Here is a 26,603-nt window from a genome sequence, read left to right on the forward strand (position 1 = left end):
GTTAGATTTCTGGTTTTTTTTTTTCTAGAAACTGTTAGTTTTTTAATGGAAACATGACAGAGGACCAAAGTTACAAATGACAGTAAATGTGAGGGACCACTCTTCTAATTAAATTTTGTGAGGGACTAAAATCATGGCTTTAGTAAACGTGGCGGACCAAAGTTACAATTAAGAAAAAAAAAACGTAACTTGTTAATTTACTCTTTCATGAAAACAATGGAGGGTAAGTTAGCAACCTCTTATAGCTCTTATAGGATTGATAACTCTCACTTACTTTTTTTTCAAAAGTAGAAATTATATATATTGAATGAAGGCGAAGATACAAAATCTAACTCCAAATGACCTGAAAACAAGACAAAAAACGAGATGAACAGCTGACCCCTCAAAAACCCACATAAAAGCACAACACAAATGCCCCAAAAACACTTCTACATACTCAAGGCCCCAAGTGAAAACAAACGCCACCAGCTAAGCAACCATAAAAACAAACAACGTAAAACAACGAAAAACGGCAGCCCAAAAAGAACCTCTGCGGGAAGGACCGGGATCAACATTAAAAAGGGAAAACCAACCACTATGGCAGCGTCCTGCGAGCACGAATATGGGCCTCTAATTGAAGCAAAGCAGTCTCATCTATACAATCGTACCTCATACCTAGATATTTATCCATCAGAAGGGCACTTCTTGCCCTAGTCATAACACCAAAAAGCTCTGAAAACTCTGCTGGTAAAACCATCAACTGATTATTTCCATTTCCTTCCAACGAACTCGAGTCCTTAGCTAACAAAGAACCACCGACAACCCCAATAAGATCCTTCTTCTCCCCACCTCTCTTCTCATACTTTCTTGGTCTTCCCCTAGGCCTCAGATAACCAACCCCACCAACAGATGTCTTCAGCTAAAACCCTATGTTATCCAAAACTGTAGGGTGAAGTGCCACCTTAGGCTCAACAACTAGGCTCCCATCCGTCAAAAGGAGATCCGTCTGATTGGAGCAAGACATAGTCTCGGCAGCAATCTTATCACCGACAGGAATCAACTGCTCCATCCAAAGACCCTGCAAAGGAAAATGAGAAAAAGACACACCTAGAGCTGGAATAGCTTTAAGACGAGTGAGGATGTCATGATCCACAAACAAAGAAAATCCACAAGTTTCCTCAAGTCCCACCTCATCAAAAGAAGCAACACAAGTTCCAAGAGCTTCCCCAACATGCCCAAACTCTTCATCACCCTCCACGGGGACATCAGAAAGATCTCAAGAATCACAAGACTCTAAACCAGACTTCACCCCAAAACACACAGAGCTACACCCGTTCATCTCAACATCCGGATCAAAGGAGCCAATGTCCACACAGTTTGAGATGACAGATATGGGCCTAATGTCGTATTTTCTAGGCATTGAAGTGAAGCAGACCAGTGGAGGGGTTTTTATTTCACAGAAGAAATATGTAGCTGATATTCTTAAGAAATTTAAGATGGAATCATTGAAACCAATGTTAACTCCAATGGAAGAAAGATTGAAATTGGAAAGGGAAAGTGGAGGTGATCTAGTGGGTAGACTCAGGTATTTGACAGCAACAAGACCTGATATAGTTTATGGAGTTGGACTCATAAGTAGATTCATGGACTCACCAAGACAATAACATTGGCAAGTTGCAAAGAGAATTTTGAGGTATATCAAAGGAACAATTGATGAAGGAATTTTTCACTCCAGTTCTACCAAGCCAGAGTTGATTAGATACACAGACAGTGATTGGGCAGGTGAAACTGAAGAGGCAAAGTAACAACTAAGAAACAACAAGTGTGTTTTCATCTTGGAACAGGTGTGTTTTCTTGGTCTCAACTGCAGAGACCAATATTTAGAGTGATTCAATTATTATTAGTAAAAGTATAATTATAAAAGGCTGTTGGCTTTGACATATTGTAATAATTGTAATCACAAGAAAAACAAGAATAAAAACTCCAACGAGCTTCAATATTTTAGGAGAGTTAGAATGTTATTTCTGAGTATTTTTATTCTTATAGCATCTTACTTTTATCAAGGCAATTGAAACAAAATTACCTTAAACCAAATCGAACCTCGATTATCTCAATCGATCTCCATGTCTTCCGCAGTCGACGAAGAGGCAATTAACCTTCAAAATATAATATGAGCATTTGATCAGCTTATAAAAAAAAAAAAGCCCTTTTGATCAAATCGATTTCAAAAACAGAGGACAGAGCCTCCCAGATTATCAAGATGCAGAAATTAAACATCAGTAATCCAAAAGATGAGTGGATTTTGATTAACCTTCAAAGGAGGGTCGTTTCCAATTTCCCCCGCCGGGGAGATGCCTTCCAAACTGTGGGCGGTGGACAGAGTATCTTTGTTAGATCTGATGTTTCATATTATAATGATAACTTTATTTTGACTTAATTACACTTTTAGTCCTCTTAATTTTACCTATGAGTGATTTTATCCCTCAATGTTGTGTTTAGCAGATTTAGTCCCTCAACTTTTTAATTCCATCATTATCATTCTACTTAAAACTTTCAAATTCTTCTTATTATTTCTTTCCATAAAAAATTGTTGATCAAAATTTGAAATTTCAATAAAAAAATTCTACATTCACATCTTTAAACTCTAATCAAATATCCTTCATAATTTAACTAATTTTCACCATTTTAACTTTTAAAATTGTATCATATATCAAATTCACCATAAACTCTATAATATTTGAAAAGAAAGTGAAGATTTAATCATCATATGCATATGAAAATTGAGAGAGACTATTATAAAAAAAACAAGAGAGGCCATATTCGCTTAAATTTTAAAACATAGGGACTTGATTAGCTTGACCAAATTCACACATAATCAAAAGTAGAGAGACAACACAACTATCCAATCATTATATTAGGTAACCGAAAGTGTAATTAAAGTTGTATTTTTACTTTTACCTAAGAATAAATAAGCAAACCTTGAGTAGTATTAATAGTATGTGACAAGGAATTTGTGGCAACTTTGGGGTCCAAGTCCAAGACCGGTCGGAATGAATTTTGTAACACGCAGTAACTTAATTAATGACACTGCATGCGTGTTCTAGTGCAATAAAAACTGCACAATCCTACAAGTTGATCAACTGCATGTGTAATTCCAAGTTCTTCAGACATTCCTCTTCAAGTTCATCGTTCACAATGGCGGGGACTGAAGCCAAAGCCAAAACATCCGATTCCAAGCCTGCAAAGCAGCAACAAGGTAATTCGCAATTCGCACTGCTCTGATGTTTGTTCCTGCATGCATGGTTTTAGCAGCGACGATGCTTTGCAGGTGGGGGGAAGAAGAAGGAGGTGAAGAAAGAGACTAGGTTAGGGCTCACGCATCGGAAAGCTGAAAACTTTGGAGAGTGGTATTCTGATGTACTTCCTCCATTCCTATTTATCTGTCCTGGAAGAGAAGGTTCACACAAATTAAGGAAAGCAATTAAATGTGTTGATTTTCATAAAAATATTATTTGTTTTCTTATATCACCCTTTAGAATATGTATTTTATCTTTCTTCATTTACTGTTTATGTAAGGACATTTCTTGGAAAAACATCAATTAATATTCTCTTGAAACTCTAAGTGGACAATTATATAGGAACAAAAAAATTTCTTCAAAGTGGACAGTTAATAAGGAACGGAGGTTAATAAGGAACGGAGGGAGTATTTGTTTTGACCTGATCTGTGTTTGGTCAACATTGCTAATTTCGATCTGAGTGTGTTTTGTTTGAATTTGGGTTTTGATTGATCAATCAGGTTGTTGTTAATGCGGAAATGATTGAGTATTATGATATTTCTGGCTGCTATATTCTGAGGCCTTGGTCAATGGCCATATGGGAGATAATGCAAGTAAGTTTGTTTACATGGATATAGTTCTCCAGTGTGGAATGCCTTTAATTTGTGATACAATGTGCAGGCTTTTTTCGATCCAGAAATTAAGAAAATGAAGATCAAGAACTGCTACTTCCCTTTGTTTGTGTCTCCTGGAGTTCTGCAAAAGGAGAAGGACCATGTTAAGGGATTTGCTCCAGAGGTCACAGTTTGTGGTTTTGTTGCGCCATGTTATTTAGAATATTATCATTGAATGATTATTCATGGAGTTTCGTTTGCTAGTAAAGTTTTGGAGATCATTGCATGCCTACGTGATTTATTTTCCTTGGACCAAGTTTTCTTAGTGTCTGTTTGGTCCAAAACCATGGTTTAAGCGAAAGCTTGTGTCTAGTAGCTTTTGTTCGAGCAATGAGTTTTTAATTCTCAATGCAAAACCAAACATACTATTAACCAGGGACATACTGTGCTGGATAACGGGATATACCAACAAAAAAATATTTGAATTGGTATTTTTAATGATTGCTGTATAATAATCTATACAGCAGCATTGTTTTCTTGAATGACATTTGATTTTCAAAATATTAATATTTTTTGGATTATGTCTTGCTCATTTTCCAGGTTGCTTGGGTGACTAAGTCTGGGGAATCTGAGTTAGAAATTCCTATTGCTATTCGCCCAACTAGTGAAACCGTTATGTACCCCTACTACTCCAAGTGGATTAGGGGGCATCGTGACTTGCCACTGAAACTCAATCAGTGGTGCAATATTGTTAGATGGGAGTTCAGCAACCCCACACCATTCATCAGGTACTGAGTAATCTTTCCCCCCCTTTTTTCACCTTGTTTTGTTTCTCCATTCTGTATGCCTATTTGTTGGCCACATTTGATGTAATGAACACTTCCAAACTTAATTAAAAGACTTCAATTTTGGGGTTTTCAGCTTTGTTTATGTTTTCCACAACGCCTTGAAACTTTACTTGTTAGTTGTTACCTTTATGAATGGATGTTCATCTGATAGTGATTCTGATGAATTGGTTACAGTGAAGCAGGCTTACAAAATATGTTTTTTTAAGTTTGTTTTCAATCTTAAATTTGCAAGGAATAATTTTTGTTATATGTTAATTATCTTATTGTTAAATATGATGTCAGATATTTTTTCTATAACTCTGTCACTTTTGATTTACATTGTAGAACTTGTTTATAGTCCATCTTGTGGTGCTCATACAAATTTCGATTGCAGGAGTCGTGAGTTTCTTTGGCAGGAAGGACACACTGCTTTTGCAACCAAGGAGGAAGCAGATGCAGAGGTATTTTATTAAATGATTATTTTTAGGAATCTCTCCTTTGTTTTATTTTTATAACCTGCCTTAATTTTGTCATTTTTTGTCTTTGCATGTCTAGTGAGAGTTGGTAAGCACTTATCTCATATTGTGCTTTATGAAGCATTCTGTTTTTTCAAAACGACTTTTATTATATTTCTCTACCTTCCCTTTCTTGTGGTTTTATAGTACTTAAATTAGCTATGAACTTCCATTTGGCTCCTGGTGCAGTGGTGCATACTGCATACTATTTTCTTATACTCATGAATTCATATTTTCCACGAAAGAATGCAGAAATCCCATCTTCTGAAAATTTGTTTGAAAATATTCTAAACTATTGTTGTTGCAGGTTCTTGAGATTTTAGAATTATATAGGCGTATTTATGAAGAGTATTTGGCAGTTCCTGTCATAAAGGGTAAGAAAAGTGAGCTTGAGAAGTTTGCTGGTGGACTTTACACTACCAGTGTTGAGGTACATGTTTTACATTCTTCTCAAATACTGATGTATTGTTTGAATTTTGAAAAGTTGTTTACAAAATATTGATGTTGATTTTTGCTAGGCATTTATTCCAAACACAGGTCGTGGTGTACAAGGAGCAACTTCTCATTTTCTGGGCCAAAATTTTGCTAAAATGTTTGAGATTAACTTTGAAAATGAGAAGGGAGAGAAAGCAATGGTCTGGCAAAACTCATGGGCCTATAGTACTCGAACGGTAAGCCTTGATTTCTTGATTAGACATGCATTGGAGGATTACTCTATATTAATTGCATCTACATTCCTGGCTGTTATTTTATCAGATTGGGGTGATGGTTATGGTTCATGGTGATGACAAGGGATTAGTGCTACCTCCTAAAGTAGCGTCACTTCAAGTCATAGTGATTCCTGTGCCTTTCAAAGATGCTAATACTCAAGGAATCTATGATGCCTGTGCTGCAACTGTGAATACATTATGTGAAGCAGGTATTCGTGCTGAGTCAGATACTAGAGATAACTATTCTCCTGGGTGGAAGTATTCTCACTGGGAAATGAAAGGCGTTCCTCTAAGAATTGAAATTGGGCCAAAGGATTTGGCAAATAAGCAGGTTATCAACTTTCGCCTACCGTTCTACTGATTTTCATATCTGACATTTTGCTTTTACACTGTCAGTTTTCTAACAAAATACCAGATAAATTTGTTCATATTTTTCACAGGTTCGTGCTGTTCGTCGTGATAATGGAGCAAAGATAGACATTGCTAATGCAGATTTGGTTGAGGAATTGAAGAAGTTGCTGGATAATATTCAGCAGAATCTTTTTGATGTTGCCAAACAAAAACGAGATGAATGTATTCAGATCATACATACATGGGATGAGTTTATACAAGCTTTGAATGAAAGAAAGATGATCTTTGCACCTTGGTGTGATGAGAAGGTATGGATCGTATAGTTTCGTCCGAATATAAGGATTCCAGCATTTTGATAATATGCTTGACAAGTTTGATTTTTAAGGCATTGCCTTGTTTGATTGCATAGTCTCAGCTTTTATTTCTACTTGTTTGGCTATCTGATTGTGGTCAATTATGATTTATTTAGCTAAGGTACATTTTTATGTGACAGATATACAAAAAAAAAAATATCAAAACTGTCCTTGAAAGCTTCATTATCAGTTTTAAAAATAATGAAGCATATTTTCTCCTTTTTTTATAACTAATGATGCATATGATTGGGCAACCCTAATGAGCTTCCGATTTATAATTTCCATTCATCATGCACTTCATTTGCTAAAGAATGTCATACATACCAAATAAAACTGAAGATGCAGTTATCGTTCATGTCATCTTTCTTTGAAAAAAGTGTTGATATTGTTGAGGAAAGAAAGACACGACTTGATTTAGACAGTACGATAGAGCGAGAAAGCAGAATAAATCACACAGAAAACTTTGGTCACGCAGTTCAGCCAATTGTGTCTACCTCTGCGGTTATAAAGTAGCTATAGCTCCCTTTATTGATTCTTAATAATCAATTGTGTTTACAATAGCAATTTCTCTCAACTGCCTAATTGTCTCACACCTCTGCAATAGCAGTTTCTCTCAAGCCCAATTGTTGTGTACCCTCGCACACCGCTGAATTGCGGCGCACTTGTACACCGCCCAATTGCGGCGCACTCCGCACACACTTGGTACACACTAGCACATGACACACTTTTATTGTTAGATGTCTTATCTATTTATAGGACACTACTAATTCTAGTATTACAAGATAAGATAATCTAAACATCTTATCTAAACTCATTAGATAAGATAGAGTCTTATCTTAACCCATAAGATAAGATAGAGTCTTATCTAAACCCATAAGATAGAATTCCTCTAACCCAATATCACAATCCCCTTAAATCAAATTCAAATAACTGATAAGATAATGAGCCAATCCCAACAGATATTTTGGAAACCTGATTTTGCAATGTATGTTACTCATTAGACATTACATAACCGTCTTATGCATAATGTTCAAACATGTCTGGCCATGTATGGTGTGTGGTTTAGTGTCTTGATTGTAACAGTTTTCGGTCAATCATAATGCTTCAGGAGGTGGAAGCAGATGTCAAAGCAAGGACAAAAGGCGAGACAGGAGCAGCTAAGACTCTTTGTAGTCCCTTTGATCAGCCAGAACTCCCAGAAGGTATAATCCTTCTTGTTCAAATGTGTGGCGGTGTTATTATGTGACGGTTAAAACCTTTTTGCAGCTTTAACTTCTATATGGGCTTGCCATGAACTATTGTTTTATATTTCTTATTTTATTGGTTAATCCCGTTAACTATTTTGGTGCAATTCTCTGATATAGATATAGGAACGATTGTAGCTCTGTCAATATGCATTATGCAATATATAGAGTTCTATTCTTCATCCCTTTTCTGTCAGTAAATCTCAATAGTCAATTCATAAATAGAAGACTTTTCTGCCCCTAATGAATAATTGTCAGTATATCACAGTTAATGTTGATGTTGCTTATTGAAATCTTATGTGGTTTGGTTTACAGGCACCAAATGCTTTGCTTCAGGAAAGCCTGCGACAAAGTGGTCATACTGGGGCAGAAGTTACTAGATCTTGGTTGTGGTATTTTCTGGAGCTAGTTTGACATTTAACCTTGTCTCATTTGTGGGTTACATAAATATTAGCTTTCTTTTGCTTGAGTACATTTTTGTTTTACTTTGATTTTATACCTATACATATAAAAGTTGCGTGGAATTGATGGCAATATACATATATAATTAGTAAAGAGAATCACTTTTATTTTCTTTATATGTTTTCTTTACTAGCATGTCACGACCCAAAATCCTAAGCCGTGACCGGCGCACAGACTACCACCCTAGCCTGGCAAGCCTCTTCCTCATAGAATCATTTTCCAAACAATTTATTCAAAATATCTTTGTACACATATATAAAAACACTAGAATCTCTTTTGTAATTCCAATAGTTACAAATTAACAACATCTGCCAATGAGTTCTTCCATAACCAGTATTTTAAGTGAAATATAAAACCAACTCGAGCACAATGAGTTCTTCCATAACCAGTATTTTAAGTGAAATATAAAACCAACTCGAGCACTCAAGTTCCAACTCTTAAAATATAACAATAAATCACAATCCCAAATCTAAATCCACCTAGGACTCCCTATAGCTGCAGATAACCAGGATTAAATAAAAGACACCACTATGACAACCTGCTAAAGGAAATAAGTCGAATGATCTGAATCTGACAACAGTCTGCTACTAAGCTGCCTGAAAATCTGTGAAGGGAAATAATGAATGGGGTAAGTCACAAAGACTTAGTGAGCAGTCAACAACCACCATGAACAGGAAGGGGAAACAAACTAGGCACGAGTTTTTCGCTCTCAGCTCAGTATAAACAATTTATATCATCAATAATACCAGTTTAAATCATTTCAACTATGAACTTGACAAAAATCATAAAGTTCATAAATAACCATTTCAAATAAATACAGTTAAAATCATGCACAGATATGAAAAACATAAAACCAGAAATATAATTAATAGGGTCACACATGTAGAACCATGAGGCGGCTCCATCTCGTTGATAGCCCTCTCCTCCTAAGGGATGGCCTCTCCGATAGGGGTGGCTCCATCTAGCGGATAGCCCTTTCCTTTCTCAAGTCACATCGTGTCATCGGGGGAAGCTACATCTCATTGATAGCCCTTTCCTCTTAAGGATTATCTTACCCAAGAGGCGGCTCCATCTAACGGATAGCCCTCTCCACCCGAAATCATGTCATATCTCATCAATCTCATCGGGGGAAGCTTCATCTCGTTGATAGCCCTTTCCGTGCACTGGCGGCTTCATCTAACGGATAGCCCTCTCCTCCCGGAATCAAACTAGCTAGGTGCACCTAGGCCGTTACCTCCGCTAACGGCTACGGGGTTCTATCAAGGATCCCCAAAACCGTTTTCTCAAACCAATACAAGTCTCATCAACAGTCTCAAAATCATTTTCAAATGCTCATCAAAGCTTTTCAAAATAACATTCTCAATATCAACTTTTCAATGCTCATCAAAGCTTTTCAAGTTCACAATCTCAATTTCACATAATTTCCAAATTAACCCAATGTCATTCTCTTCTCATACCAATTCATAAAACATGCTAAAAATCAGTTTCATAAAATCAACTTTCAGAGTTCAAGAATGATAGTCAAACATACTAAAACACGTTTCCCCAATTTAGATAAATAGGTCACATGTTAAAGTAATTAAATCAGTTATAAGACTGTTAAAAATATGTCATAGCAGTTGAAAACCACTCACCGTTACGAAGAACAAACACGATTGCTCTCCACAACTGCGCGACAACCAAACGAACCACTAACCGGCAGATCTGAACACCAAAAATCAACTTCAAACCTTCAGCAACAATTATCTTATGTCGTACTACCCGTGAGCAACTATGAAATCCCCAATTATGTACCCAAACCCCTAAAATAATCCTACTCAAGTCTAACATATACTATAATATCATTCTTTAAATCTATAAGTGATAGATATACCTCAATAACCCGACTGAGTAATCGTGAAGCGGTGGGTACTCTTCTCATTCTTTAGCACAAACCCTATCTCCCAAAACCATGCCCAACATCTTTTCCACTTGCAAGATAATTTCTCTTCACCAACGTCTATTTGATGGTGGGGGTATTGTGTAGTATTTTGTTTCCTTTAAAGAAGAAAGAAAATTGAAGAGAAGAGAAAAGAACCAAAGCTGCGCACAGGAGAAGAAAGAAAGCAACGAGCACAGAGAGAGAAAAGAATTGTTTTTTTTTACGGTTTCAGCAATTGTGGGTGTGGGGCTGCGTGGGTTATGGGGTTAGGTTAGATTGTTTTTTTGCTTTATTAAATATATATGTATATATTTTTTTTTTTCTATTTCCTGTACCTTTTTTTTAACAGGATGTTTCACCTATGTTACTCTTAATATCAACAAGCACACGTCAACTCAACTCAATGACAGAAACCAGTAAACGGCCGAAGCCTCTCAGAAAACGGAGACACACGTCCCAATAAGTTTACTCGGCTGAAGCCTTCAGAAAACATTTGGCACAAGCCTCAGAAATAGTCAATATAAGCAAGCATGCAACATTGCAAGCATAATAATCATAATCCAATGGCAATCAATATAAACATCTTCATCTCAAACGCAGGCAGTGCGATAAAAGCAGGCAAGACTCAAAGACGCTCTAAAACTGAGTTACCCTTACCTTCGTGAGTAGAAGTTGTGCATGGAAGTTGTGAACCTAGAACAAGGAAACACAATCATCAACACAAGCCTCACTAGAAACAACACTATCTAATAACACTGATCTAAACCGGAAAGAAAGCTTTTAAAGCTTCAGAGTTCCTATTTAAGCACAAATTGACAACAGAGACTTCGTTCGCTAAAACGAGCATAACTCGAGCTACAGAACTCGGAATGACACGAAACCAACGCCAAAATTTTGACAATTGAAAGAGCTACGCAATGGCTCAGGTCATAGAGACCCAAAAATTATTTTTGGACACGGTACCCTAACAAATAGGTTTCGGCCACTCTCAAAAATCGGGTTTCCGAACTTTTTCTTCGATCTAAATCGATTCCTAGGTATTCTTAGGCGATATCTAGGCCAGGGAAACTCTCTTAAAAATTATCGGGTCGAAAACTGTCACAGGGGTATTTTGGTCAATATTTTTAGCTCGGAAACTCAAAATCAGAATTTCGAAAAACAAATTAAATGGGGTCGATACCAACGACGATTATGACGACTAATCCTACTGATGCTAAGCTCAGTCGAGAGTTTTTGACTCAAAAAGCGGAACCTTTGTCAGAAATGGGTATTTTGAGCAGAATTGAAGTTCGGCGGCGATTCGGCGAGATTCGGCGAAATGTAATCCGCTAGAAGTACTCTTGGGTTAGTAGGGAATAAGTTTAGACAGAGAAATCAAGTTATTTGGACAGGTTTACAAAAAGCTCAAAACTTTGAGCACAGAAAGACAGAGAAAAGCGACAGAATTTACGATCAGAGGTAAGGAAAAACATCAGTACCTTGAGGCCTACGCGTAGCAACGAACTGTGGGACGATCAGGCAAGAATCGGCGAAAAACTCTTCTCCTCCTCCTCCTCTTGAAGCCGCGGGTTTGGGTGTGTGTGTTGGGGATTTTTTTGTTTTTTTTTCATTTTCCAAGCTATTTATAGGAAATGGAAAACGCGGAAAAATGAAAATTTCGGGATTCCGGTTTTTCCTGTGCCATCCTCTGTAAATTCTAAGATAGGTTCTGGCGACAGAATTCCAGAACTCAAAATAGGTTTCTCGGAATTAAGGCAAACGATCCAAAGTCGGTGTAAATCTATTTTACCCGAAAAACTACTTTTTGCAGTTGATGTCGGATGAGAAAACTTCTTTCTGAAGAAAGATTAGAAACATCGAAAGAAATGGGTGTACGCGTGTGAAATCTTCGTTTGAAACTCCGAATAGAAAAAGTCTTCATCAACCGTTTATTCTAGGTTTCTTGAGCTATCAGGGTTTTAGTTTCGGCAAACCTCCGAGAACTAGAATCGGACGTTCGTACATTCCAGGGTTTCGTATCGAAACGCTTTTCATGGAAAGGAATAAGATAAATTCTTATAATCCTCTGAATATTTTTGAATTCCGCTTCTACAGTGCTTTAAGAGCGGATTAGCCTTTTACTAACGCTTTCGCCCTAAGGCGGAAGTGAATAAAGCTCGTTCTATAACCTATAGTGATTATAGTACTATTCTTTTAGTCATTTTCTGAACTTTCTTCTTCATAATGCTAATCCAAACATTAAACACAAGTCAAGTTCCCCTCACGCTGACACAAATCCTATGCGTGAGTTGGAAATTAATTATCTATTTAATTCTAAAATCCTGAGTCTTACAACTGTCATTTGTGATAAGCTGCACCAATACACAAGAAATTAATAAATACTATTCTATTCTCACAAACTGTGTCAATGAAAAAGCTGTAAATAATCTTGTCTCATGCTGTGGTTTATGGAGTAAAAAAACACAATCAGAGAAAGTGGTTCATGATGAATTATTTGGTTTAACCATATACTCATATTAAACTTTAGCAAGGATGTAATAGATGGAAGAAATGTTAAATTTCAAGAGCAAAACTGGTTACAATTCATGACACCAATAGTCAGGGTTAGGGGCAAATCAGGGGTAATAGAATACGAGAGCATAGAGGAAAATCATGAGCCATATTTTACACGTTTGATAATTTTAGTCAACATTCCTTCATCAGGGTAGGCCTTAAGTGCAAAGTTTATAAAATTAGGAGATTGGTAAAAAAAATTATAAATTTCACAGAATTTTTAATTACTTGATCCATATTAATTCTCAAGCAAGGTTTTATGTAAAAATCTAGGTAAGAGAGTTAATTTCATCAGAGTATGAATGTTCCTATCTCGAAAAACTAAAATTATGATGTTAACTTATAATATTTACCTGTAGAAGATCTCCTATGTATACAACAAGAGCTCCATGTACAGGACGCACATCTACCCATTGATTCTCATGAAGAACTTGAAGACCGCCAAGTTGGTCTTGGAGAAGTAATGTAATGAAGTTACGATCAGTATGTTTGGTAGTACCAATAGCTAATTCAGGTTCAGGGCATGGTGGAAAGTAGTGACCAAAACCAAAGAGTCCTTCAGCACAAGTCAGTTCTTTTAGGTAAGAAGGGCTCAGTCCCAGAGCCTCTGACAATAACTCAAGGATTGTAAAACCCAATTCCTTTATTCTTTTTGAATACTCAATCACAATATCTCTGCAAGTACACACTCAACTCATCAATTACTAAAATAATTCAAATGGACAGATCATGAACCATGAGTACATGTCATGTAATGTAACAATAGGGCAATCTACTAACTTGAGTAACTACTAGATTACCTGTAAAAGTGCCTTGTTTGAGTTTAAGTTAATTACGAACTTATGACAATAAGCTCTCTCAAACACTAGCATAGGTGTATGTGCCACGAAAAAAAATAAGCTCTTCCAACACGTAGCATGTGTTAGGGAAAACTTACGTAAATACTAAATAGCTTATAATCTACCTAAAAGTTGTTTTTTATCTTATTTTCATAAGTGGGTCTGAATAGTTTATGCAATACGTGCTTGAACCAATTTATTTGAGCTTAATCTGTTTAGTGTTTACCAAAACTCACTCATATATCATAGAAAAGATGAAATATTAGTATTTACCAAAAATTACCTGCATACTGATGGTATTTCATCTGGTTTAGGTGCATCAGCTAAACAAAATGTATCTCTCCAATTAGCAGTTTGGCCACTAAACAAGCTAATGTTGGTATAATACATAACTTTTTTCTTCAAATCCCTGGAATGGAACTGTTTTCTAACCTCAGAATCCTGCTCATGAAACCTCCTGATTCCATCAATCATCTCATCCAAGACACTAGTCGGAATTCCATGATTAATCACCTGGAAAAATCCCCACTCATGACATGCACTTCGAATTTTACCAATCACCTCTGAATGTTCATCAGTGAGGTCTATGAGGGGAATACTAGTCAACTTGGAATTTTCAGGAGTGATGTCCAAGTGCTTGTTAGCATGGAACATGCGTGGGATCTTGGTTATCCACACTCTACAAGGCCTTTAACACCAGCTTTTGAATCATCAAAGGCTTTCACTTCAGCTTCCCTATCATAATGAGTGGAATCTGTGACTTCCTCTAACTTCTTTGTGTTTTTTACCACCATGTTGAGAGTGAATTAACCAGCACCTGAATAGCAGTGGTTGCTGCTTCCTTCATTTCTTTTTCTCTCAGAAGCTACTGGCCTAGCTACAGCTATATGATTTTTATTTATCACTTTTCTTTTTCTTGTACCAGTGAGTCTTCATCTTACTACATCAGCCATCAAGTCTTCATTAATTTTTCTCCTTGCTCCAACAAAGTTGTGACCACACAAAGTTTGGATCTTGTCTTCATTTTACTTTTAAAAGAACGTTTTCCGCCATAAATATTATCAAAATATGAAATCTTGTAGAGAACAATTAAGATGTTATCCAAGTGTTTAATAGTAATGTATTATGTTTTTAGAGGTGTAAATTTATTTATATATACTGTTCCCACAACTTAAAAATTCGGGATCTGTCTTTGCATATGGTCATTCAAACAAACGATGAGAGAGTCGAGGGAACCACCTCAACGGTGAGGGTCACCGTCACCTACACTACCCCATCTAGACGAATTTGGATTAGGTGACGAGCAGCCCACGAAGGCTTCGTTTGGATTGATGTTATATAAGGTGCAGAGCGGAATGAAACATATTGGAAGGGAATGGAATGGGATGGAACATAATGAAAACCCCTTACCATTATTTTGACACTTTGTGATGGAATGGAATAAAGGTTGTGGTGGGACGTATGGCCGCACAACCTGGAGAACGGTAGGGGCAGAGGGAATTTCCGGTGGAGCGGTGAAATGCGTAGAGATCGGAAAGAACACCAACGGCGAAAGCACTCTGCTGAACCGACACTAACACTGAGAGACGATTATTTGAATAATAAGCGGAATGGAATGAGTTTTAATTATTTTTTCCCTCTAATATTACCATTAATATAAAGGTCGGCTTCTGTTACCATTACAAGGGTCATTACTTCCATCTCCGAGCATCACAATGAATAGAGTCCATTATATCAACTCACCGTTTCAGATTGTCATCCTTTAATTTATTTGTGTAACTGGTGGAATGCTATGGGTCCGCCTACCAGACACAAAGGAAAAACTGGTGCAAATTTGCACAAGGGGGAATGGGGGCTATGAGTATGAGTGTATGACCACTTGTAGTGGATTTTCCCGGTTTTTCTAATCAACTTCTTCATCTCCATTTCATCTTCCTCATTTATCCTCATCATCATCTTCTCACCATCTTCATCTTCACCTCCCTCATCCATCTTCATTCTCCAACAACAACAAACTCAAAGTTAACTAAACTCATAATCTTTGAAAACTAGCATATGGCAATAGCTTAGCAAGCCACTGAAAGGGAAATACATGCCAATGAGATAAAAATCAAAATTTCAGATCCCACGAACACTACATGCTGAGGAATAGATTAAGATTATTCAAACTATACAAATAGATGCCACGATTTTTTTTTCTGAATAATGTGAAAAAAAAAATTATTTAGCAAAAAGGGGTAAAAAAAAAAATTTAGCAAAGTGGGGTAGTTTTTTGAGAAAACGCCATGTGCGCTATGCCACGGACGGTAAATCATGGCCTAAAGTCTGTAAACAAAACGCTTTTCCGAACGTGTGGCCAGAACCTCGGTTTCTAAAAAGGCTACAGTTTTATGTTGCCTAAAGTTTCTTTACATTCACACCAAACTTTTTTTTTCTAAAAAATTTGTATAAATTATATTAACTTATGAGAAATAAATTATTATATTTTTGTATAATTTCATATATATGAGTTTACTATATTTATTTGTGTTATTTATAGATATTTATTTTAATGAACTAAATTAAATCTGGGCTTTTCTCTTTATTTAGATATTTTCACTAAAATTGTTATATATATGTAAAATTTCATGAATTAATTATTGTTATTTGTGTTCTTTATAAATATTTAAAATAAATTTAAAAAACCCCATATTTATTTTTTATTTAAAATAAATATTTATAAAGAGCACAAATAAAAATAGTAAACTCATCAAATTATACAAAAATAAAAAAATATGGAAAACTCGGGGTTCTGCCCACGCTTAGGAACGCGTTGCCTTTTCAGACTTTTGGCCACGGTTTAGCAACGGTATCACAACGGTGTGGCCTTTTCTGAAAAACTACCCCGTTTGCTAAATAAACTTCTTTTTTCACATTATTATTCAGAAGAAGAAAAATTCATTAAACAACCTACACATAATCATTTAATTTTTTAATAACTTCTAAAATATATATTTACAAAAGACATTTAACTTGACTAATTTCAATATTTAATCTATATAAAATATATTACTATGTACAATTTTTATTTTTCCCAACTTTAGGTCAATAGTTAATATTTTTGCTTTTGGTCGAAATATTTAACTTCACAAGAAGCGACATCATATTCATCACTAGCACTAACCAGCTCCAAATAGGTTAAAAAGTGTTATAATATATTGTGTTTGTATTTACTATGCTGCTGCATCAACTTTTGAGTAGTTATGACAGCTGACATATGCAGCTGTTTGCACTACAAAAAAAACGGGATTTAGCGGCGGTTTTTTAGTGTCGGTTAGTGCAGCCGCCGCTAAAACGCTAAGTTAATATTTAGTTTTGTGACTTAGCGGCGGTTGAGAAATTGATAGCGGCGGTATAACCGCCGCTAATGTTTAATATTAAAATATTCATGAATCCACGCTTCGCTCCAAGACGCGGCGAGAACTTATATTCCTCGCGCCCTCTCCAATTTATTAACAATAGAAACCCTATTTCCCCTCCATGTTCCCTATTTCCCCTCCATGTTCCCTATTTCCTTGTAACCGCTCCACCTCTTCACCCAATTCTGATTTCGTTGTTGACAAACAGGTGCATAAGCCTTCACCGCTTAGGATCCTCTCGCTCCTTGTTCCAATCGCTGTTCTCAGGCTCCATCTCTGTTCGCTGGTCCAGCTCTGTTTCTGCTCGCCAAAAATCTCCCTTTGCACTGGGTTTTCTTCCTCAGGTAATTGCACTTCTTGACTTGGACTTTGTTCATTGTTTACTCCCTTTGTTCACTATGTCGTTCATGGCAAGAAGTGGGTCTTGAATTTTTGTCATTTTGCAATTGCTAGTGGAAGGCAGCGTGGTCGTCTTTTCGTTTGAGGAGGAAGTTCGAAGAGGACAGTATTGGGTTTGTGCGTTATTGGCTTGAAGGCAAGCGGTGAGTTCATCGTTTTACAAATGTAAATTTCTTTGTAGCTTTTAAAATCCTTGGTGCTTTGGTTCCATGCTTTCCTTGCTCCTTCATTGCGCTTCAATATCATACTCTTTCTCCTTTTGCTATGTTCTACTGTTTGTTTTTTGGGTTAAGTTTGTGCTTCAAAGTGTTCACTGGGAGTTGGTCTGCTATGTTGTAGTGTTTCGGGTATAGATGGATTTTTGTATTGTAGAAGATATTATTACATATCTAGCTTATTTATTAAGTCAATGGTCTCGTGCATTTGTGTAAAATTTGATGAAAGTTGAAGTAAGTTTGCCATGATAAAAAGTTAAGAGAAGCTAATGGTAGATTAGGGAGGATTACCATACTTATCATACAAATTCTACCTTATTCCCACCAAGCTACATGATTATATAATCTTAGGAGCATAAGGAACTAATATATATCAGATATAGTATTGCAGCAGCTATCCACAAAACACGTGGTACTGTCCTCATCATTAGCAGCCCCAACTTAAGCCCATAGTGTTACTTTAGAGAGCTCATTTTTAAGTAGTGCCCAGGGTCCAAGTCCCATTCATAATAGAAATCAGACCTACTATGATGATGCAGACCCATTTGAGCCCAAGTTGCACATGGTTATGAAAATTCTTGAACCAATTGATTTGTTTTATTGTCATAGTTTATACACACATTTACTAGTTATTGATGATGCTACTGCGTTCTAATGCAGTCACCTGTTGTTGGCTTCTTGGTGTTATCCTGAATTTAAGGACAAGGTAAACATGAAAAATACTAGTGAACTATATGATATGTGCTCCACGCTTCAATTGATTTTATGATTTGGTTACTAGACTTTTGATGTTTGTAAATATTTATTTGATTATCTTAATCTTTTTCATTCTATGTACTTATGAACCTATGATTATCTTTTTAAGAATTCAAAAGTCCTTTGGACTTCCAAAATGAATGCTCTTATTCATTCCCTACACTAGTAACATACTTGTAATACTGTTGTGATGGGTTTAGAATGTGGGAGATTCATTTGTAGCCGTAGAGTTGGTGGAGTTTAGGCAATTGGTTCATCAAGGATTGCATTGTAAAACATGGTTCATCTTGGGCCACCTATTCTGTTACAAAGGCTTTAAGATAGATTTGGTTATCTATTAAAATACATATAATTTAAAGGGCTTCTTTCACGATCTCAAAATAAAAGCTCTTCTCATTTTCTTCACTAGATTTATGTGCTTTGTCTTTTTCTATAAGTATATATTTTTAAAGAAATGCTGGTGAAGCTTTTAGATCACCTTAGAGTGAACAACTTTTTAATTTTTTATTAGTTTGATGACTTACTTGATTTCTTAACTCTAATTGCAGGGGTTTAATATATCTTTTCTTTCTTTCTGGAGTTGTGTATCTTGGTACTTTGATCCTGACGTAAGGTAGCTTCTATCTTTTATTTTTACATACACTTGTTCAGTATCAAATGGAAACTGTACCATGTCAATTTTACGCTCTTTCTTTTTTGTTGTAATGTTTTTAGATTCAAGTAGTACTAGGTTCTATTTATTTAAAAAATGTGCCACCTTATTGCTTTCAGAATTCAATTGCCTTGAAGTTTTAATTTTCATTGTCAGTTGGCCCATTTTGAATGCTTGCCCGTTATTGTGATTAGATTGATCTTTTGTTCGAATATTAAACATATTTTATTGAGTTGATTGCTGACTAGTTTAGTGTTTGATGGCATGGTTTGTTGATCACATGCATGATGTAGAACTTGAAATGACATTGTATATTTATAGTTTTATGGCAATTCTAACCAAAGTATTATGTAACATTTAAATATTCTTGACTGTCCACTTAGATTTTTTTTCCTAACTAAGCTATCATGTTTGTAATTTATTCGTAGTAATTTGTTCATATGGTCATAACAGAATTCAAGTACTCAATGATGGATAAATCTTGGATTAAAAAGCCACGAAATTCAGCTGAATATATTACAGGACTAAATGGTTTTCTCGATTTTGCATTTGAACACAATTCCAGTTTGAATACAATAATCTGTCCTTGTGATAAGTGTGGTTTTAATAAGCGGCTCACGAGAGATTAGGTGCTTGATCATTTGTTATGCAAACCATTTCCGGATGGTTACACATTTTGGTATCGTCATGGGGAGACAAGAGAAAAGGAATCTGCCGTTAGAACACCAATAATAGAAGAGGGCCCTCATAATGAAGATCCAATTCATTGTATGATAAATGATGCTTTTGGGATCTCTAATCACATGAATGAAGAACCTGAAGTGCGAAACGAAGAATGCAGTGGGGATGACAACGCAATTCCAGAATTGAATCAGGGAATACAAGGTGAGGCCAAGGAGTTTTATGAGCTACTTAAAGATGGGGAGAAAGTTTTGTATGATGGATGTACAAAATATACAAAACTTTCCTTTTTAATTAAGTTGTTCCACATCAAGAGCCTTTGTGGTGTTAGTGACAAAGCTATGGATATGATTATTGAGTTGTTGCACGATGCTTTTGAACAAGCAAATATACCATCGTCTGGTTATCAAGCGAGAAAAACCGTTGACAAGCTTTGCCTTAATTACACTAAGATACATGCATGTCCAAATGATTGCATGTTGTATTGGGGGGAGGATAAAGATAAAGAGAAGTGTAAAGTATGCAATGCATCAAGATGGAAGATTCCCAAAAAAATGGAAGTGTCGGTATATATGTACTTCTTAAGAGGAGGAAGATACCTGCAAAAATTCTACGATACTTTCCTTTGATCCCTAGGTTGAAAAGATTATTCATGTCTTCAAAAACTGCTGAAACCATGACATGGCATGCTAAGGAAAATAACAATGATGGTATGATGAGGCATCCTAGAGACTCTGAGGCCTGGAAGCAGTTTGATTTGGCACATCCTGAATTTGCTAGAGACCCTCGAAATGTACGCCTTGGCTTAGCAAGTGATGGGTTCAATCCCTTTGGCTCAATGAGTAATAGCTATAGTATTTGGCCAGTGGTACTTATTCCTTACAACACCCCACCGTGGACTTGCATGAAGTCAACGAATTTCATTCTTTCAAGTATCAGTCCTGGGAAGCGACAAATTGGAAATGATATTGATATTCATTTGCAACCACTTATCTTAGAGTTGAAAGAATTGTGGGAAAATGGAGTGGAGACATATGATGCCTCAAGAAATGAAATATTCATTATGCGAGCTTGCCTTTTATGGACCATAAGTGATTTCCCTGGCCTTGGGGTTTTATCTGGATGGAACACATACACTGGGCTAGCTTGTCCTGTTTGTAACTTTGATTCAGTTCCTGTTCGTCTTCCATATAGTAAAAAGTCGTGTTTTATGGGACATCGTAGGTTTTTGCCTACCGGACATCGATTTCAGAAAAGTCAGAATCGATTTGATGGAAGTGTTGAAGTTAGAGATCCACCAAAAGCATTATCTGGTTCAGACATTTTAAATCAAGTTAAAGATATAATTGTCACATTTGGTAAAGAACCTGAACCTGATCCTGAGTCATCTAGCAAAAAAAAGAGAACTCGTAAGAAGAAAACGGTTGATGGGAATCAAACACAACAATGGAAGAAGAAAAGCATATTTTTTCAACTTCCATATTGGGAGTTTAACAAGTTGCGTCATAATCTTGATGTGATGCACATTGAAAAAAATGTGTGTGATAATATCATTTTTACTTTGTTGAATGATAAAGACAAACGAAAAGATCATGTGGATGCCCGAAAGGACTTGCAAGCAATGGGCATAAGGAGAGACCTTTGGCCTTTAGAGGATGGTAAAAAGTGTCCAGCAGCTTTGTTTACAATGACAAAGGAGGAGATAAATCTTATGCTCAATATTTTGAAGGATGTGAAAGTGTCAGATGGATATTCAAGCAATATTTCAAGGTGTATTGACACTCATCAAAATAAGATTTTTGGGCTGAAAAGTCACGACTCTCATGTTCTAATGGAGCAGCTGCTACCTTTATCAATAAGGAATGTGTTACCTCTCCAGGTTTCTACAATATTGGTTGATGTATGCTCATTTTTCAAATCATTATGTGCCAAGGTACTTGATCCTAAAGATTTGGACAAGCTCAACGAAAGAACCAAACTTACAATGTGTCATTTGGAAATGTTGTTCCCTCCATCCTTCTTCACTGTTATGATTCACCTTATGGTTCACTTGGTCGATGAAGCCAAACTTGGAGGACCCGTGCACTATCGTTGGATGTACCCTATAGAGAGGTATACATCTTAATTTTTTCCCATTCATTACATTTTTATTTGCATGTTAAGATTAAACTCATTTGTTTTACATAATAGGTTTTTGGGAAAGTTGAAATCTTTTGTGCGTAATAGACACAACCTGAAGGCTCAATCGCTGAAGGTTGGAGATCTGAAGAGATGTTAACATTTTGCTCAAGATACCTAGAAAATGAGATAGAAACCAGATTTAATCGACCAAGGCGCGTGGATGATGAACCTCTTCCATCTCTTTCAACTTTGTTTCCTTGTATTGGTAAACAAGTTGGAGCTGCAACCAATTTCAATTTAACATCCAGAGAAAAACTACAGGCACATCGACATGTGTTGATTAACTGTAAAGAAGTTGAACGCTTTATTCAGTAAGTATGATTTATATCATATCTTTTCTCATTCAATATCTAATCATCTCACTAACAATCACAGTTTATATAGGGAATTTAGATTGATAACCAAGTTCAAGTTAAGGGATCGTACAAGCTCATCAAGCGAAATAGAAAAGGCAGTTCATCGAGGCATTGTTAGTTGGTTTTATGATCGTGTAAGTAGCCATAATTGTACACGATGTATTATGCTTTAGCAAGTAATCCGCTGATACATTTTTATTTGACAGATCATAAATGATTCCAATGAATCACACTCTAATGATCTTCGTGCACTTGCTCGAGGCCCGCTTCAACAAGCAAGGAGGTTCAATGCATATAATGTAAACGGATACAAGTTTCGAACCTTGCAACGAGAGGAGTTGTTGAAAACACAAAATAGTGGTGTATATTGTAGCTTTGGAACTAAAAGCTATGCAAGTTCTAGCGATAATAGGCCAAGAGAAGGTTTAGTTCCTTATTATGGGAAAATAGTTGACATGATTGAACTAAACTATTATGGCCGATTTGCGGTGACTTTATTCAAATGTTAATGGGTCAATACTACACACTTTAGACATGTGAAGAAAGATGCATTAGGTTTCACCTCAATCAACTTTTCTCATCTGATTCATACTGGCGAACGGGAAGATGATGAGCCGTATATTGAGGCTTCTGAAGCTCAATTGGTTTATTTCGTGGAGGACAAAAAGGACAAAGGATGGTGTACCCCGGTACATATAAAACCAAGAGACCTTTATGATATGGGCGAAGATGCTGAAGATGCCATATATGAAAGTGAACCTTTTCAACCACAAGACTTAGCCATGGGTTGGCCTGAGGGCAACATGGATGTACAATTGTCAAGGCCTGGATTGAATGTAGAATTTGACTAATTGTAATTGGTTTTAAAGGCATTAGCTTCTTGATATCATTTTGTAATATTACTTTATTCTTGTATTTGGGTTGAAGCACCTTTTGTGCTTCCTTCTATGATTTTTTATACATGTCCAATAAAATTGTAATATGGCAATTGTTGTAAAAGGTTAACTTGGTTATATTCCTTTCTTCTTTTTTAAGTTTAATTTGTTGCATGCCTTGCTTTACCTTTCTTAGCTCTTAATTGAATCTTCTTAATTCTTGTGTTGTTCTCATAATGAATGAAGGTATGGCATCAAACAACAATGATCCTGATTTGCTTGATGCTGACTTGGACACTGATACAATACACTCAGACCATGAAACTGAAGTCCAATGTAATGAAGAAGACAGTGGCCGGTCTTGGACAGTTCAAGTGATAGGTATGATTTTTTGTAATTTAGTAGTGCTTTATAAATTAGTGTTAGACAAATATATAATGTATGTGATTTTGTGTATTTTTTTGTTAGATTCACAAGGGAATATTAAAGAAAAGGATTTAAAGGTAACAGAAGTTTGGAAGCTCCCTCCTGGTGAAAAGGTAATAATTCCTTTTGATGGAGCTGTACCAATGGGAACAAAAGTTGATGGCTTATTGGGAGGATGCCTTGGTGTATTGTCAAGGGACTTTGTAGCCTTTCCCATACGCTATGAGAATTGGCCGGCTGTTTCAAAGGTTAAGAAAGATGCAGCATGGGATAATACTATTAAGGTATGAATGTGAAGCAATTTTTGAATTATGAAATTCAGTTTTATTGTAACTAACATTTAATGTTTTTTAAGGAAAAATTTTATTGGGATGAACGTTTTGAAGATGCTGCACGTTCTTACATTATGAAGGACATTGGGAAGAAGTGGAGGAGTTTTTGACTTAGATTGTATGCAAAATACTATCGCAAGAAGAAAAGTTTTGAAGAGAATATTGCTAACCCTCCACTTTCAATTCCTAAAGATGATTGGGCTGAGTATCTTATTTACCGTTCCAAACGGAAGACTAAGGTATTACTTTGAACTACAGTGTTTTAGATTGAAACCATAGTAAGTCTAATTACTTATTTTCATGTTTACAGGAAATGTGTGAAAAAAACCAAAAGAATAGAAGCAAACTCACTATTAATCACACTGGTGGATCAAAGAAGCTTAAGAGAAGAAAATATGAAATGGTTACAATGATTTTATTGAGTTACATTTACTTGTTGTTTTATTATATTTTGATACTAACGATTAACATGTATTTTTTAATAGGAGGCAAAGACAAATAAAGAAATTAGCAGAGGAGTTTTATATGTTGAAACTCATAAGAAGCATAATGGGTCATTTATTAATGAAGAAGCACAGACTATATGTGTAGGTTTTTTTTTATTGTAATTGTAATTTGTTATTTAGGATGCACAAGCTATACTTGTACAATCATTATTTAAGTGTTGTTTTTATTATCATTGTAAACTCATGCAGGAAAAGATTTGTAACATTGAAAGCCAAGGCACCACCTCAGCTAAGCCATCTCAAAATGATTCTCTTGGACAAGTCTTAGGACCAGAACGTTGTGGGAGAGTTCGGGGCATGTCTTTTGGAGTGTGTCCTTCCCAAGTTTTTGGGTCTAGAATTGAAAGATTTTGTGGCACTACTCCCTCCTCTTCTACTGCTAGTGCCACTGACATGCAGTTGCAATTTGAGGTTGATAAATTACAATCAAAAGTGGCATCAGATTCCCAGTTGATTAAAGAAATGGCAAACACAATCGCCCTTCTATGTCAGCAGACAAATGTGCCTTTACCTGCTTCAGTTTCCTCAGTTACAAGTGAAGTAAGTTTTTTCCATTCACTCATTAGTGTGATTTGGTGTTTTTTGCATTGATATTTGAATTGCATGCTATGTATACTGTACATCTTATTTCTTTTGTAACATTTTCATTTGCCTCAACTTTTTTGGAACTTGCATTGTCAATTGATTGGCTACTGAAATATATAGAAAAATTATCATGCTTCAAGGTGATATATGTTTCAGTGTTAATTTCTCATTCTGGAAGTAGTAACTTTATTTTGTGCGTATTCTCATGATACTTATTGGAATTGAATGTTGCTTGGTTCATTGGGAATATAACATAGTAATCTTAAGTATGTACATGTTAAATTGAGATTGGCTTTTTGTTGGTAATTATCTAGGTGTTGTTATCATTTTCTTGCTGCCTTCTTGTTGTTTGTTGGTCGTGGTCTCAGTGCAGGTGAAAGGAATATAATGGAGTTTTGTCTTTTAGCGGGCCTTTTAGTGTTGTAGTGTGTAGGAATGGGCTATGCGGATGCTGTTGGATTATTTTAAGTCTTTAGAATTTAGCTTTCATTTTGTTTGATATTTTGCTTGTTTCATTCATTCTCAGTTGATTCGCTACTTTAAGTGAAACGTAGAAAAATTGCTTCAGGGTGATATCTGTTTTAATTTCTCATCAAACCAAAACCACTTTGCCTCTCAGCTTAACAATTTTTCTGCATAATTTGTGTTGGGCAGTAGTAACTTTATTTTGTGCGTATCTGTCATGATACTTACTGGAATTGAATATTGCTTGTTTCATTTGGAATATAACAATCATCTTAAATATTATGTACAAGCTTCAGATCCTGATCATGATGTATATCATAAAAAACACGCACAATTTTGAAGTTCTTTAGCTTGTTGTAATGTCCTATGACCATACTTAGGATGTTCATAAGGGATATGCTCTGGTATTTTATGAATTAGTTCATTGTTATGTAACTTTATTTAATTTTAAGTTTCCTGTAGAATTAACATTGTATAATGCAAAACCATCTGCTGAAATTGAAATGCTATGTATATTATTAATGTTTGGGTGCAGAAGTTTTGATGGTTGGGTTGTGAATTCGAGTGATTGGTTGATGTGCTTTGAAATTTTTAGTTTTGCAATTCGTTGATTCAATCTTTAGTGTCTTATTTGTGTTTTTGTTTTTTTGCAGACAATAGTGCAAGATGTTGTTGCCCAATTTCCAACTCAAGGAGAAGCTAATCAATCACAAAATGATGAAGCAAATGAACCAAATAATGTTCGAGGTTGATATGGATATCTAGTTTACTAGGAAGTACTTATTCAATTCAATGAAACTTATCCTAGCCTTGATGAGAAGACTTTTAATTAGTATTTTGTTGTCTTAGACGTTTACCTCCCTACTGTTGCAGGTTTTGCTATTGTTTATTTTGTAGTACACTTTTCTTAGAAGACTATCTTATGTAATACTATTATGTTTTATCATCATTTAATGAACCTTTTAATTTTATCATATATATGATGTTTATCTATTTAGTTTATCATATAATGGTAGAAAAAACTAATATAGCTTAAAGATGAATTTTAATAAATAAGAAATTGTGAGGAAAAGAAATCAGAAAAAAAAAAACGCACCTACTATCTGGGTTAAATATAAACCTCGCAATCGCAA

General features: G+C 35.7%; 2 protein-coding genes, 2 long non-coding RNA genes and 1 pseudogene across 11 annotated transcripts; 2 read left to right on the forward strand and 3 right to left on the reverse strand.

Moving 5' to 3' along the window:
* Positions 1 to 362: 362 nt before the first annotated feature.
* LOC130722811 (uncharacterized) lies at positions 363 to 2,366 on the reverse strand. Its single transcript, XR_009014104.1, has 2 exons — positions 2,291 to 2,366; positions 363 to 2,135 (listed from the first exon to the last, which is right to left on the reverse strand). It is a non-coding gene; the product is annotated as an uncharacterized LOC130722811 (long non-coding RNA).
* An 808-nt stretch (positions 2,367 to 3,174) lies between these two features.
* Positions 3,175 to 6,731, forward strand: LOC130722867 (proline--tRNA ligase, cytoplasmic-like). The gene is made up of 11 exons (XM_057573724.1): positions 3,175 to 3,235; positions 3,308 to 3,396; positions 3,776 to 3,868; positions 3,936 to 4,052; positions 4,469 to 4,656; positions 5,090 to 5,156; positions 5,518 to 5,640; positions 5,729 to 5,881; positions 5,967 to 6,251; positions 6,361 to 6,579; positions 6,681 to 6,731. The coding sequence occupies exons 1-11, from the start codon at positions 3,175 to 3,177 to the stop codon at positions 6,729 to 6,731; spliced, it is 1,446 nt and encodes a 481-aa protein (XP_057429707.1).
* Positions 6,732 to 8,584: 1,853 nt separating this feature from the next.
* Positions 8,585 to 10,516, reverse strand: LOC130726844 (uncharacterized). The gene is made up of 3 exons (XR_009015025.1): positions 10,204 to 10,516; positions 9,965 to 10,034; positions 8,585 to 8,934 (listed from the first exon to the last, which is right to left on the reverse strand). It is a non-coding gene; the product is annotated as an uncharacterized LOC130726844 (long non-coding RNA).
* A 2,038-nt stretch (positions 10,517 to 12,554) lies between these two features.
* LOC130722869 (1-aminocyclopropane-1-carboxylate oxidase homolog 1-like) lies at positions 12,555 to 14,473 on the reverse strand (annotated as a pseudogene).
* A 2,590-nt stretch (positions 14,474 to 17,063) lies between these two features.
* Positions 17,064 to 26,444, forward strand: LOC130724481 (uncharacterized). Of its 8 annotated transcripts, none has more exons than XM_057575705.1 (13): positions 17,065 to 17,385; positions 17,495 to 17,583; positions 18,316 to 18,361; positions 18,960 to 19,019; positions 19,517 to 21,856; positions 21,935 to 22,236; positions 22,310 to 22,415; positions 22,488 to 23,134; positions 23,403 to 23,537; positions 23,625 to 23,866; positions 23,938 to 24,153; positions 24,225 to 24,317; positions 24,400 to 24,502. In XM_057575705.1, the coding sequence occupies exons 5-6, from the start codon at positions 20,265 to 20,267 to the stop codon at positions 22,020 to 22,022; spliced, it is 1,680 nt and encodes a 559-aa protein (XP_057431688.1). In that variant the 5' UTR covers positions 17,065 to 17,385; positions 17,495 to 17,583; positions 18,316 to 18,361; positions 18,960 to 19,019; positions 19,517 to 20,264; the 3' UTR covers positions 22,023 to 22,236; positions 22,310 to 22,415; positions 22,488 to 23,134; positions 23,403 to 23,537; positions 23,625 to 23,866; positions 23,938 to 24,153; positions 24,225 to 24,317; positions 24,400 to 24,502. The 8 variants fall into 8 exon arrangements, 7 of the variants coding, with proteins under 7 accessions (XP_057431693.1, XP_057431688.1, XP_057431690.1 ...); XM_057575706.1 differs by having other exon boundaries at positions 17,066 to 17,385; positions 18,960 to 19,024; positions 22,301 to 22,415; XM_057575704.1 differs by having other exon boundaries at positions 17,066 to 17,385; positions 18,960 to 19,024.
* The last annotated feature ends 159 nt before the right edge of the window (positions 26,445 to 26,603 follow it).

Source organism: Lotus japonicus, chromosome 6 (assembly GCF_012489685.1).
Source record: "Lotus japonicus ecotype B-129 chromosome 6, LjGifu_v1.2".
NCBI classification, from domain to species: Eukaryota; Viridiplantae; Streptophyta; class Magnoliopsida; order Fabales; family Fabaceae; genus Lotus; species Lotus japonicus.

Excerpts from the sequence above, each read along its gene's own strand:
- LOC130722867 (XM_057573724.1), top strand. The coding sequence starts at position 3,175 with ATGGCGGGGACTGAAGCCAAAGCCAAAACATCCGATTCCAAGCCTGCA. Across the intron at positions 5,882-5,966 it reads GGGCCTATAGTACTCGAACG|ATTGGGGTGATGGTTATGGT; the intron begins GTAAGCCTTGAT and ends TTATTTTATCAG. Across the intron at positions 6,252-6,360 it reads AGGATTTGGCAAATAAGCAG|GTTCGTGCTGTTCGTCGTGA; the intron begins GTTATCAACTTT and ends TATTTTTCACAG.
- LOC130724481 (XM_057575705.1), top strand. The coding sequence starts at position 20,265 with ATGCAATGCATCAAGATGGAAGATTCCCAAAAAAATGGAAGTGTCGGT. Across the intron at positions 21,857-21,934 it reads TGGATGTACCCTATAGAGAG|GTTTTTGGGAAAGTTGAAAT; the intron begins GTATACATCTTA and ends TTTACATAATAG.